Source organism: Oryctolagus cuniculus, chromosome 13 (assembly GCF_964237555.1).
Source record: "Oryctolagus cuniculus chromosome 13, mOryCun1.1, whole genome shotgun sequence".
Taxonomy (NCBI): Eukaryota; Metazoa; Chordata; class Mammalia; order Lagomorpha; family Leporidae; genus Oryctolagus; species Oryctolagus cuniculus.
This window is the reverse complement of record NC_091444.1, coordinates 107881057-107893720: the sequence shown is the minus strand read 5'-3', so window position 1 is coordinate 107893720 and position 12664 is coordinate 107881057. Positions and strand designations below refer to the sequence as shown.

Below are 12664 nucleotides of genomic sequence, written 5' to 3'. Positions count from 1 at the left end.
GGGAAGCAGAGAGGCAAGGAGGCCGGAACCCTTCACCAATGCCAACATCAGAGCTGGGTTCTTCATGACGAGTTCTGGAAGAAGGGAGGACACTGACCCCAGCCACAACCACCATCACTAAGTGCGGGGGGAGGGGGGGGCGCTCTCAAGAGAGGCAAGGCCCACAGTGCTCAGGCCACGGCCCAGGAGCCTGAAGCTTCCAGCCGTTCAAGGCAGGCAGGACTCGGCCCTCTTGGTGCAGAGGCACAGCCACAGCTGTCCACACTGACAAGTCTCCCAGTGGAAAATCGGCTCAGGTGCACAGAATGGCATGACAGGTGTTTACATTCCACAGCCTTTCCGAGGACAGTCATTCCCAGACCTTCACTCCTTACGGATAAAGCTGAGAGTCCACACGTTGTCGCTTCACCCCCAGATCCTGTGCCACGCTTCCCCTGAGCCAAGGGTGTGCTGATGAGACACTGGTCCCCGGGCTGCCCTGGGAGAGGCCAGACTCAGACAGCATGCACCCAGCGAGAGGAGTGCCTGCCGGCCGGTTCCCCACAAAACAAGCAGCACCCACTGCTTCCCTGTGCCCCTGACAGGTGGGTGGGAAACTCAAGTCCAGTCTCCAAACCCAGCAATCAGCTCAGCTCTGCCCAAGCCCCCTCGATTCTCAGGGTACTTTAAGAAGTCTGGAAAATGGAATGAAGAGAGTTTATCCTGGTTCCAAAAAAAAATGCAATCCATGCCTAGCTTTTTTTCAGAACACACATTTTCCACAAACTCTTTCAAGACACTTCTTACGCATGGGCAGTGTACTCACCAGGAAGAGTGTTTGGGTCCTTGGCTCCAGGTACGCGGAGGGAAGACACAACTACATATTGTACTAAGCTGCTTCGGTCAGTGCAGCTCCTTCTTTAAGGCATCTGTAACACCTGGCATAGTGCAAATACAAAACCTCCGAGAGTGACTAAGAGCCTACAGGGAGTCCCCTAGACAAAGTCCCCTCAACTGCTCAACCAACTTCCAGGAATGCGAAAGGGAAACCAGTCAGTAGCCTGTGGAGGAGTGGAACAATGACACACAAACCGACTATTCAATGAACATTATTCAGTGGGAAATGTACATAGAATCAACTCCAGGCACGGTACTAGAATTGAGGCCACATGGGCCGCTGATGTGACTCAAACCCAAAGCAAGAGTAAAATTCCATTTTTCATGTCCACACATGTTCCAACATGAAGAAAAACCCACTGCAAACTCATGGACACACAACCTGCTGAGGTCACTTCTGAAACACATTCAGAGATTCCAGTTCTGCTTCCACTCTCCAGACAGAGAGACTGGCAGGAACATGAAGTTTCTAGGATCCCAAAGCTGAACTTGGAACATGCTTTATGAAGCAAGCCTGCTGGGTACTATGGTAGCTATACTTACTAGGGTTTTGCTGCTATTATTAAGACAGCATGGCAACCAGAAAATACAAGGAAGACAGCATAGGTAATCTCCCCACAATGCACTTGCTGATGGCTGTCCAAGAACACTCATTCAAAACTCAAAATTCCATCCAAACAGATGACAGTGTGCGAACTCTTGCCTTTGGTCATGATTCTGGCTGACCCCCACCAAAAGCTAAGGAGACCGATCAGGTTTGAGACATTTGGGACAAACGACACAGAGAAACTCACACCCAAACTTGGCTGGGCAGCTCGGGAAGGGTGCACCTTCCTTCAGGTCCCCACTTTTCTAAACAAGGAGGGGTGCAGGCTGGAGCCGGTGAGCATGGAGGCTGTTTGCAAACATTCACCTCTCTAACGTTCCCATCCCAGAGGTTCTAAGTTCTGAGGCCAGTGAGCACCTCTGCCTGAAGGCGTGGGCACTCAGCACTACGTTAATCAGCTAGTATTCATCATGGCACCTCGGCATTCCCGAGAGGACGGCTTGTAGGAAACCACCTAAAGCAAAACAACACCAGACCCCACACGAGGTCTTGGGACTTCACTTCCCTCTCTGTTAAGTAAGCACGTGTCACTGAGGACATCCGATATCCTTCTATCACAAAGCCAGTTCCTTCTGGGTGATTTTTCAGAAACCTCTCCACTGGGATGTGTTCCCACAGAAAGGGATCGCAAGACCTGAACATCCCCGTGGCTCCAAAGTCCTACAAGGAGAACATCTATGTGAAAACATGCGCTCCTCACCATAGCCCCCCTCACTTCTTAATGCAATCAACATCAACCAGAATTTCAAAGGGAGGTTCCCTGGGTATCACAGCAGACCACAAAGGGATTGCTCCCAACTGCGATGTCCACACAGTGTCCTGTGTGGCCACTGTACCTAACAAGACAAGCATGAGCCCAGGCAGGATCTGAGGGCTACCAGGCCCCTGCCCAGTGTGCAATCGGCAAACACTGTTGCTGGTGTGCTGGTGGTTCAGACTGCAGGAAACCCAATACTCCACCGCCTCACGCTGGGTGTTCTCTTGCAAGGGAGCATCATGTACCAGACTTCTACCTCTACGTGCTAACTAACATCACCAACAGCATTTGACTCTTAGGGCCAACGATCCCAGAATAAGGACAAAGGAAGACAGAGAAATTTTAAAATTTGCACAATCTAAGAGAAGTCAAGTACACACATTTATTGGGGTACAATTCTATAGGACCCCCAGTTTCCAGGATGACAGGTAAACAGAAATCTTAGGAAAACACTCATGCATCGCCCCTCTGGCCTAACACCAGACAGCACTGGGTCTGTCCACACCAAGCCAAAGTGCCCGAGGACAAGCACAGAGGTGGAGGGGACCCCTAGCCCTGGGAGTGCGTGGCATTCTGGAGACAGCTGCAGATGGGTTGAGTAACCCACACTGAGGACCAGGAAGCCACTGCTCAGGCAGTCAGGGCCACGAACCATGGAAAAAGGGACCCCTCAGCCCACAGGCACACGCCGTGAATGGTCACTGGGTGAAGTGGGAGGGGCCGGGTTTGCTTTTGAGTTTTAGTTTCCACCTTCCTCTGGAGCACCAGGGGCTGGGGGCAGGACCAGGGGTCTGCGTCAGTGTGGCAAGTCCTGCGTTCCAGTAACAAAGGGGAAATCAGAGTGATGCACTCTGTATGCCCACAGCTGCGTGGGCACGCACAGATCCGTGCACGTACGCTCCGTCACGGGGTCTACAATGTCACTGATAAACCAGAATCTTACAAAGAGTTCTCCACCAAAGCCAAAAAGCAGACAGAAACCCTGACAGCAGTGTCAAGAAGACAAACCACAAGCAAGGGTTCAGGGTGATAAACTGCACAACGACCATCGCCTGACCGGTGTTCAACCCAACAGGCGCTCCATCTGACAAGCGGAGCCTCCCCTGCTGACTATCGGGAAGCTGACAAAGTTAAACCAGAGCCGGCAGGTCTAAGCTCAGTGCCTGACAAGGCAAGAAAGGGAGATTCAGCAAACTCTCCAGGAGGATCAGAGAACAGGGAACAAGCGTGTTTCTGTCTTATCCCATCACGGCCGGGAGACAGTTCCAGACAGGCAGAGACTGCTTTCCATTCCTCTTGGCGTCCACACACAGGAAAACACAACACCTTGCCCACAGTGGGGTTTCCCGATGCCCACAGAGGAGGGGAAGACTTCCCTGCTCCCATGCAGCTTCACAGTGAAGACCCGACTCACTTCAAATCCGCATGCAACGAGCACAAAATGAAACCAAACAGGGTTTCGTTTTAAATTAGAGCCTCGCAAAACCCACCAGCAATGAGGTCGGTGTTATTCTCATCACAACTGCTGCTTCAGCCTGAGGACTCTCAAGCTGATCCCAAGATTAGCAGCACAGTAAATGCAACCACTCGGGCGCCAAAGCGCGTCTTTATGAACTGGATCTGTGAGTAGCAGCGGAGCGGTCACACAGCTGCTGCTCACCGCCCTATCACCCACCGGGGCCGCGCTGAGGGCTGCTGGGGATCCAAACGCAGGACAGCAGAAACACGATGGAGGAGGAGGAACATCCTCCTGAGTGCAAACCAGCTGCTGCCGCTCGCGCCTTTCTGCATTTACACACATCCTGTGCTTCTCCCAGACTGCTACTCGGAATGCTCCTCCTTATCAATAAACCACCGCATACAACAGCTGCACCTCTGACCCAAACCAGCCAAGACGATCTCGATCTCCACGGCTGGGGAGCATCTGCAGAGGACCCCCTCTCCCTTCTGCTCTCCGCACAGGAACAGGGTCTGAAACCCGCTCCACACCCAGCGCACCGGGGCGCTCCTCATCTCCGCGCTTCCCGAAAGATCCGGAGGACTCTGCGGGTCGTTTCCCAGGGGACTCCGCACTCACGGTCTCTCCGCGAGCCACAGGAAAGCGTGGCACACGTGCAGTTACCCTGACTCACCCACGATCCGACCGAGAGCAGCGCTCCTCGCGGGCGACTCCTCCAGCTCCTCGATGCCACTGTAGAGCGAGTGCGAAATCCGCCGCTCGCTGTCTTCCAACACTGTTTCGATGGGCAGCTCCGGTCCAGCAGGGCTCCCAGGTGACTTCAGCTGCACAGGAGGGGGAGGGGAGGGAGGAAGGCGAGAGGAAATCAGCACTGGCAGCCATTCATGCCATGGGGGGATGGGGACAATGGGCTGAGTCCAACTGGGAACCAGGACCTTCACCGGTACCAAGATGAGGCGTGATGGCAGTGCTGCTGAACACCGGCGCTCTGCGCCCTCCACACGGCGCCCCCAAACGGGGAAAACGCGCACAGTAAAGACCTTCTCAAAGAGCCCTATCTGGCTGCTACTGTGTCATTCCCACCGTTGGTATCTGTGGCCGCCCACTCCAGTCCCAGTTCCCTTCAGAATCTGACACTAGATACTGCTCTGGGAAAGGCACGCTCCATGGGAAGCAAGCCCAAGGGCGGCTCAGCAGTTTGCTTGTAGACCTTCAGGTAAATATGCAAACACTCATATACGTGACAGTGCAATTATTACCACAACCCACACTGGTCAGCTTGGTGTCATCAGCAATACACGGGACCTAAATCTCTTCTTCGGGAAATTAACTAGAATCATGGTATCCTGTCACTCAACTTTTCATACAGAACAGTGCATAACCAAGTACACAGGTCCACAGTGTGCACAGGTACAGAAGCAGGGACCATGTGTCCCCACACAGCACAGACACAGGACAGCACGTGACCTAGTACACACGTCCACAGTGTGCACGGTACAGAAGCAGAGCCATGTGTCCCAAACAGCACAGACACGGGACAGCACGTGACCTAGTACACACATCCACAGTGTGCACGGTACAGAAGCAGAGCCATGTGTCCCCACACAGCACAGACACGGGACAGCACGTGACCTAGTACACATGTCCACAGTGTGCACAGGTACAGAAGCAGAGACATGTGTCCCCACACAGCACAGACATGCGAAAGCACGTGACCTAGTACACACATCCACAGTGTGCACAGTACAGAAGCAGGGCTACATGTCCCCACACAGCACAGGCATGTGAAAGCACATGACCTGGTACACATGTCCACAGTGTGCACGGTACAGAAGCAGGGACCACGTGTCCCCACACAGGACAGACACAGGACAGCACGTGACCTAGCACACACGTCCACAGCATGCACGGCAATACAGAAACAGGGACCACGTATCCCCACACAGGACAGACACAGGACAGCACAGAAACAGGATAGCACAGGACATAGCACACAGGCCCACAGCATGGCAATACAGAAGCAGGGACCACGTGTCCCCACACAGCACACAGCAGGTGTACTTCACACACGGACACAATGCACCATGTTAACCAGGAACCCAGGGGCCTTTCTCTGACCAAGGAGCAAGTGACCACACAGCCTTCATGACAGCAGCCACGCGTGCACAGCATCTTCTCCCCCCCGAGTCACACGTTTATGCTGTGGAGGCCCGGACACAAGTCTGCTCCAGGGAGACAAGGTATACTGAGCCACTAGCCTCACCGCGTGGGCTCTGGGCAGAACCCGGCAGGCTCGGCTCCCTCTGGGATGCTGCGGTGGCAGCCGTGCCCCAGAGGGCAGGAGCAGACAAGAGCTCGGACCACTGCGGTCCCTGCGCCTGAGGAAGTGGTGATTTCTGTTGGAGGCGTTCGTCTGCTTCATACAAACGAGCAATTTAATGAAGCTCTGAAGGCAGACTTATGGCTCCCAGTTTGATAAGCACCAGGAGGCCAGAAAGCATGGAAGGTCAGCACAATTACCACTGCAGGCGCGTCCTGCTGCGGGAGGGCCGGCCGCGCCTGCGCCCTGCACTAGACCAGATAAGGCTCGCGCTGCGAAATGAGGATTTATTGTACTACTTTTTTTTTTTTAATTGCAGATGGCAACTGACAGCTTTATGGAAAAGGAAATTAAATATTCAAGGTCTCTGACATAAAGACATTTTTAGAAGAATTCAGGGTCTAAATTCGAGGATACTCTGGGAGGCAAAAATGAAGCTCAAAATACTAAGACTCCCTACGTTTAGGGACAACTGTGCTTTTTAAATGAGGACATGCATTATGAGACTTGCTACAGAACTCTCTATAAACAACTCCTGCTGCTTATACAATAATTTATTTTATCTGAAGGCAATTTATCCACAAGTTTGCCTTAACATACATTTCATTGACCTATATAATTCTGCAGCTTTCCAAATGATAAAACCTTTATAAATTCCCTTCATGAGAAAACCCTAAGTATCCCAACAGGCTGTTCTAAAATTTTACAACATCAAATAAAAATTCCATTTAAGAAAATAGCGCAGGCAGGGCTTTTGGCGGAGAAACAATGAGCCCCCTTCAGAAAGAACCTGGCCAGCCAAGGTTTGCCTGGGAACAGCTTATGCCTCCCCCATCTCCAGACCCACGGTTCATCTGCATCTGAAAAGGCAGATGTAAATGAAGACATCAACAGCCAACTGCAGAAATACTTAACAGCAGATACAATGCCTTTTCATTTCTTGTAAAAAAAATGTTTGGGGAACAAGGCTTTGTTTTAAATCTTTTGATGATTAATTTTTTGGGGGGAGAACCAGTGAGAAAGAGAAAGCTGTGTGGGCCAGCGCCCCAGCCACACTGAGGGAAGGGCACAGCCAGGAGCCCCGCTGGCAGGCTCCTACCATGAAAACCTGAACAAAATTCAGCTTAGCTGGAAGAAGGAACTAGAGTAAACAAAGGCTATTTTCACGTTGCTGTCAGTTGTTGTTGAAATTGGGAAAATTTTCCACAGGCCCACTTAATTCTGTTCTGGTAGCCAGTGGCTGTTGGCCCCTTCCAAGGATCACAGAACAGAAGCAGCAGAGAGACCAGTGCAGGTGGTGCAGCCTTTGGCTAAAGCCACTGACAGATGTAAAAGGTGACTACTGCTCCTGATTCTGTATCCAAGCATGTATTCCACTCTGCTCATTGTCCCCAAAAACAGTAAGTGAACAACAAAGATTCCCATAAATCAGTATCTACTTACTTACAAAGGTATAATAAAAAGGAAATACCCTCAACATCTGAAAACAATATAAAATACAGAACCCTTTTAGAGACGATATTCAAATGACCAAATATTGCTTTCATGATCAGAAAATAACAAATGCTCTTTAATAACAAAAACTGGATATTAACCAATGAGTAAGCTTTTCATTATATACTTGGCACATTCTTAGGAAGAGCTAAAATCTTTTTTAAAAGTAATAATTTTAAAAAAGCTCATACAATTTTTGAGGGCTTGAACAGACTCTCACTGGGCTGTACAGTGAGCCGAATGGTGCTGCACATCAAGAAAGCGTCCCCATAACCACCAGGCCATACGCCTGGCCTGGGCAAGAGGTTTGGACAGTTAACCAAAGAAGATGGCAAACAAAACCATGAGTTCTGCTCACTGTCATCCATCAGGGATGTGCAAATTAAAACTGCAACGTGATACCACTAACAGATGAGAAAGACAAAAAACAAAGACTGGCAACCCCACAGGCACAGGAAGGTGTGAAGCAACTGGAACATTTTTTGTGTGCCTGGCGAGAATGCAAAATAATACTTTGGAAAACGGTTTGGCAGTTACATATAAAGTTAACCATACACTGACGTTTCAATCCAACCTCTCATTCACAGGCATTTGACTGAATGAAAGAAAAACCTGTGTTTAACATAAAAACCTACTTGTGACTGTTTTAGCAGCTTTATGCCTAATCACCCAAAGCTGCAAATAATCCACAGGTCCCTCAGCCGAGGAGCAAATAAATGGTGGCACACCCACACAGGGTGCATTATTCACCGACAAAAAGGACAGGCTACGGATGCCATGCAGCTCATCTCAAACTCACCACACCAGGTGAGGAAGTCAGATTCAACAGGTTCCATGACCAAGGTTATCTACCTGGGGATGTCATTTATGTGCCATTCTGCAACAGGGGTACCCAGTCCAAAGGATGGAGGAAAGGAGAGATGGGGGGGGGGGTGTTGATGAACCGTTCTGTACCTTGTTTGTGGTAGTGGTGGCGAGACAGCCCCTTGGTTCTGTCAGAACACACGGAACTGTCTTTTGAAATGAAGGAATTTTACTGTTTGTCAATTAAAAAAAGACCAAAAAGAAAATACCTCAAGAGCCTCCATTACAGCCACTGAGGAGTGGGCCGGGCTAGGCTGGGCCTCAACACCCAGTGTTGGTAAAGTGGTACGGCCTTACCTGTGGCGCCATCTTAGGCTCTGGCCCTATCGCCATTTTGTACAGAAAGTTGGATTCTAAGCCCAGCCGGGTTTACTGCAAGTCAGGTGACCAAACAGCCCAATCACAAGCGCCAGCTCCACCCCCTCCCTAACAGGACTTGCTGCTCCCACGTCCTTACCCCAGCAAAGCTATGACGCCCTGTTCCCCAGCACGCGCTGCTACTCTCTCCTGCACCGGGAGGCAGCCTGTCTGCTGTTCGGTGTGCTTTGTGGTGACCTTCCACCCTGGGCACCCAGGACCACAGTCTGGCTAGCACTGACTGAGCTGATCCTACTGGACATTTCACACTGGAGAGCATATCCCATTCTATCACTGATGCCGGCACAGGCTGAATAACCAGGTTGTGAAACTCATGGAGACACAACAATGACAGAGGTGCTTCCTAAATGACACCTGGGTCCCCTGGACGTGGCTTTCATGGCAGAGGGCACCACTTCCTGTTGAGACGGAGCCACTGCACCAAGACCTCAAGGATGCACTGCAGGGAGCACAGGTGTCCAAAGCACAGGTGCACAGGGAGGGAAGATGAAAAGACGGGCGGTGGGGTTCCAGGGCCCAAGTGCAGCAGATCCCACCCCCTCTGAAAGCCTGTGCGCGTGCATCTGTGTGTGTGTGCGTGTGCGTGCAGCGTCCACAACACCTCACATCCAAGTAGACCCACTCATGTGTGCCAGGGGCCAGGATGTCTTGCTGTGTGACTGCCTGGGCACCAGGCCCTGCAGCCATTAAGCAAATGACTTGAACTGCCTGCATTACAAAGTGAGGAGTGCCCTTAGGGGCACCTGAGGCCCCTTCCTATTCTAAGGCAGCTTTCACACTGTAAGAGGATTAAACCAGACAAAGAAGGGACTTCAAATCATCCTTGATGACTAAATCCCTCTAAGTGGGGCCAGAGACAAAAGCTCACCTGGGGGACTCTCTGCTGTGGTGCTGAGACAGGCTTCACACAAAGCCTCTTGCAAAGGAGGGGAAGGCAAGGACTGGGAGCTATGCTACACCACAGCCCTGCCTAGGAAACATGAACCCTGCACATGACTAACTAGGAGGCTGCACAGCCCACCGTGGATACCAAGAAAGCAGGTGAGGACTCTCAGCCACAGAGCTACCTGCTGGGAAGGTGAGACCAGTTTTTCTCTTCTTGCTTTTCCAAAGCTGAAGCAGTGGTCAGTCAACAAGGGGAGGACCTTTCTCTCCAGAAAAGTACAGAAGGGGAGGAGTTAGCCCAGAGTTCCAACTCCTGCGCAACCACCAGGTCTCACATCAGAATGCCCAACGTGGATCCCCAGCTCGGCTTCTGATCCAGTGTCCTGCTGATGCACGCCCTGGGAGGCAGTAGGTGAGGGCTCTAGTACTTGGTCCCGCCACCCATGTGGGAACCCATTTGGACTTCCAGGCTCCTGGATGCACCAGGCCAGCTCTGGCTGTTGGAGGCGTTTGGCGGGCGAACCAGCAGATCTTTGTCTTGTTCTCTAACCGTCAATCAATCAGTCAAGGAGAGAAACAAGGACTGCTGTGAACTGTTTTCAAACACAGCTAAGCAGAGCACCAGCTCCACCCAAAAGCAGCCAACGAAACCTGGAAACTGCCCGACTGCACCTTACCTGAGGGCTGTTTCAGAGCTTCCCCTTCTAACAGGAGCACTAGGTCCTTGTTTCCTAGCTGAATGCCAGGCTCTGCAGGGCTGTGGCCCTCAGCACTCCATCCACGTGGATGCTGGATCCAAGGGACAGACAGGCAAGCACAGCCAGGGCTTTGGCCGTCTCAGAACTTCTGTTCCAAGAGAGAAACCAGTGGGAGGCTGTGTGGAGTGAGGTACACCCCTGAGGAAGAGGAGAGCTGGAGGCTCCACCAGTCTTAGCTAGAGCTCCATGGTACAGTGCCAGGGGCTGAGGCGAGGACTCACCGAGGGCCCAGGGCAGAGGCACAGGGGCCTGGCTCCAGCAACCCCAAGGACACAAAACCCAGGTACAAAGGGGCAGGGTCGTAGCACGCAGCCAGCACGTGTGCTCACCTCTCCATTACTCACACACCTATTCCGTGTAAATGCTATGTAAACAGCTGAGGTTCAGCATTGCTCAGGGCATGGCAAGAAAAATGGTGTGCACAGCTGTTATGTTCCCTCTGTGTATGGTTGATGCAGCAGATGTAGAACCCGTGGATACAGAGGCAGAAACTTGCAAACTCTTGTGGAAACATGGATTAGGGATCATTTTATCTTGGTGCTATACATACTTTGAAATCCACACATACTTTTCTCATAATTTGCACTCTCCATGAAATCTGTGAAGACCCCGGAACCAGTGGTGATGGATGGCCACGGACGAAGCTCAGCCAGGGAACAGGTGCAGCCGAGAAAGCAGCAGCCCAGGCAGAGCCATGAGATTCACCGAAAAGGGCAGAACAGGCAAAAAACACGCACACCCGGAGGCATGAGCGGCAAGGAACGTGGGCGAGCAGCAGCCCCCAGAGCAGGTCCCCACCAGGCGAGTAGGAGTGCACCGTGGTCTTCCAAACAGCAGCTGGTGAGGGAGCTGGCCAGTAACTTTAAAGGAAACACGAAGGCAAGGAAAAACGTGGCAAAGGACAGCCGATCCCAAGATCTTGGTAAACCTCTTCTTCTTGAGTTAAGTGAAGCATGCCAAGCCCTTGATTTACACATGAGCAGGGCGCAGGTCCAGAGGACAAACCATTACCTGAGTCAGCGGCATCCCCTATCAGGGGGCCTGGATTCAAATCCCCACTCTGCTTCTGCTCCACCTTCCTGCTAACGCACACACTGGGAGGGAGCAGGTGACGCCTCAACTACTTAGGCCCCCACCACTCACATGGGAGACCCAGATGGAATTATCAGGTCCTAATTTCAGCCTGGCCCAACCCTGGCCGATGAGGGGCATTTGGGGAGTGAAGGAGCAGATGAAAAATAAGTCTTCTCAACTCGCTCCTTCTCTCTCTCTCCCTGCCCCCCCCCCACATCTGCCTTTTAAATAAGATGAAAAAAAAAATAAAGATCTAAGATAAAATGAAGATGAGAGACTATAATAAGGTGTTTGAAACAGACAGATGGAACTGTGTGGCCAGCTAATGCCGGCAGGAGGCAGAGCCCAGCGTGTGATCCTGGCGTGGGGTCCCTTCCTACAGCAGGAGGCCCATGCCGATATCAACACTTCCCTGCAACGTCACCGACACGCGCACTCTCCGGACCCCGGGAGATGTCCCAGTAATACAACGCAAGAACAACGGCAGCAGAAGCATCTCTCAGGCCCCGAGGAAGCCGAAACGGGCTCTTCTGTCTTCCTCCGATTCCTTATCAGGACAAGAGGCTTCTCGGCACGGCACCACGCACAGCATTCAGGTAAGGCTTTTGACAGAACTGCATAATAAGCTTACCACGTCCTAAGAAACAGCAATAGCAAGTGCCGTATGCAAGACACTGCAAGGAATAACGAATATTGAAGTCCACCACTGTCGACGGCAGCTGTCCCCACACTGAAGCTCAAGGGCAGAGGCGCCCCGAGTTGATCTGGGGGTGCCAGCTCCCAGCATGTTACTGGGCAACAGGGAGTACCACGCGGCTTTGACTAAAGCACCGTCAGCCAAGCCATGCTAGGCTGCTGCCTGGGGCACGGCCAGGAATGGTGAGAAGAGGGCAGAGGCTGAATGCTGGTCCCCAGTTCACTGCAGGTACTTCCACTTCCCCTAACGACACTTTCTGTGAAAGGAAACTTCGCAGGGCCGATCTTATTTGATTTTAAAATGTAGGATGCTAAGCCTCAATAAAACAAAATCAAGCTAACTTTGTGTTTTGATGAGGTCATCCTACAGCTGCTGGGTTCCTTCTCACAGATGGGGGAAAGTTAGTCCTCAGGTTCCAAGGGCAGTTACCAAATCCAACCCCAGCTTGTTTTTCACCTTGAAAGGAAGGCGGGGGTGCAGGCTGACGCTGTGAAG

General features: G+C 51.8%; 1 protein-coding gene across 24 annotated transcripts in view; it reads right to left on the bottom strand.

Moving 5' to 3' along the window:
- Positions 1–12664, bottom strand: part of PARD3 (par-3 family cell polarity regulator) — a 507188-nt gene that overhangs the window by 205924 nt on the left and 288600 nt on the right. For all 24 annotated transcript variants that reach the window (XM_070056191.1, XM_070056180.1, XM_070056187.1 and 21 more), the window contains one exon: positions 4373–4523. In XM_070056191.1, the coding sequence (XP_069912292.1) occupies positions 4373–4523 (151 nt within the window). The remainder of the gene's footprint in view (positions 1–4372; positions 4524–12664) is intronic.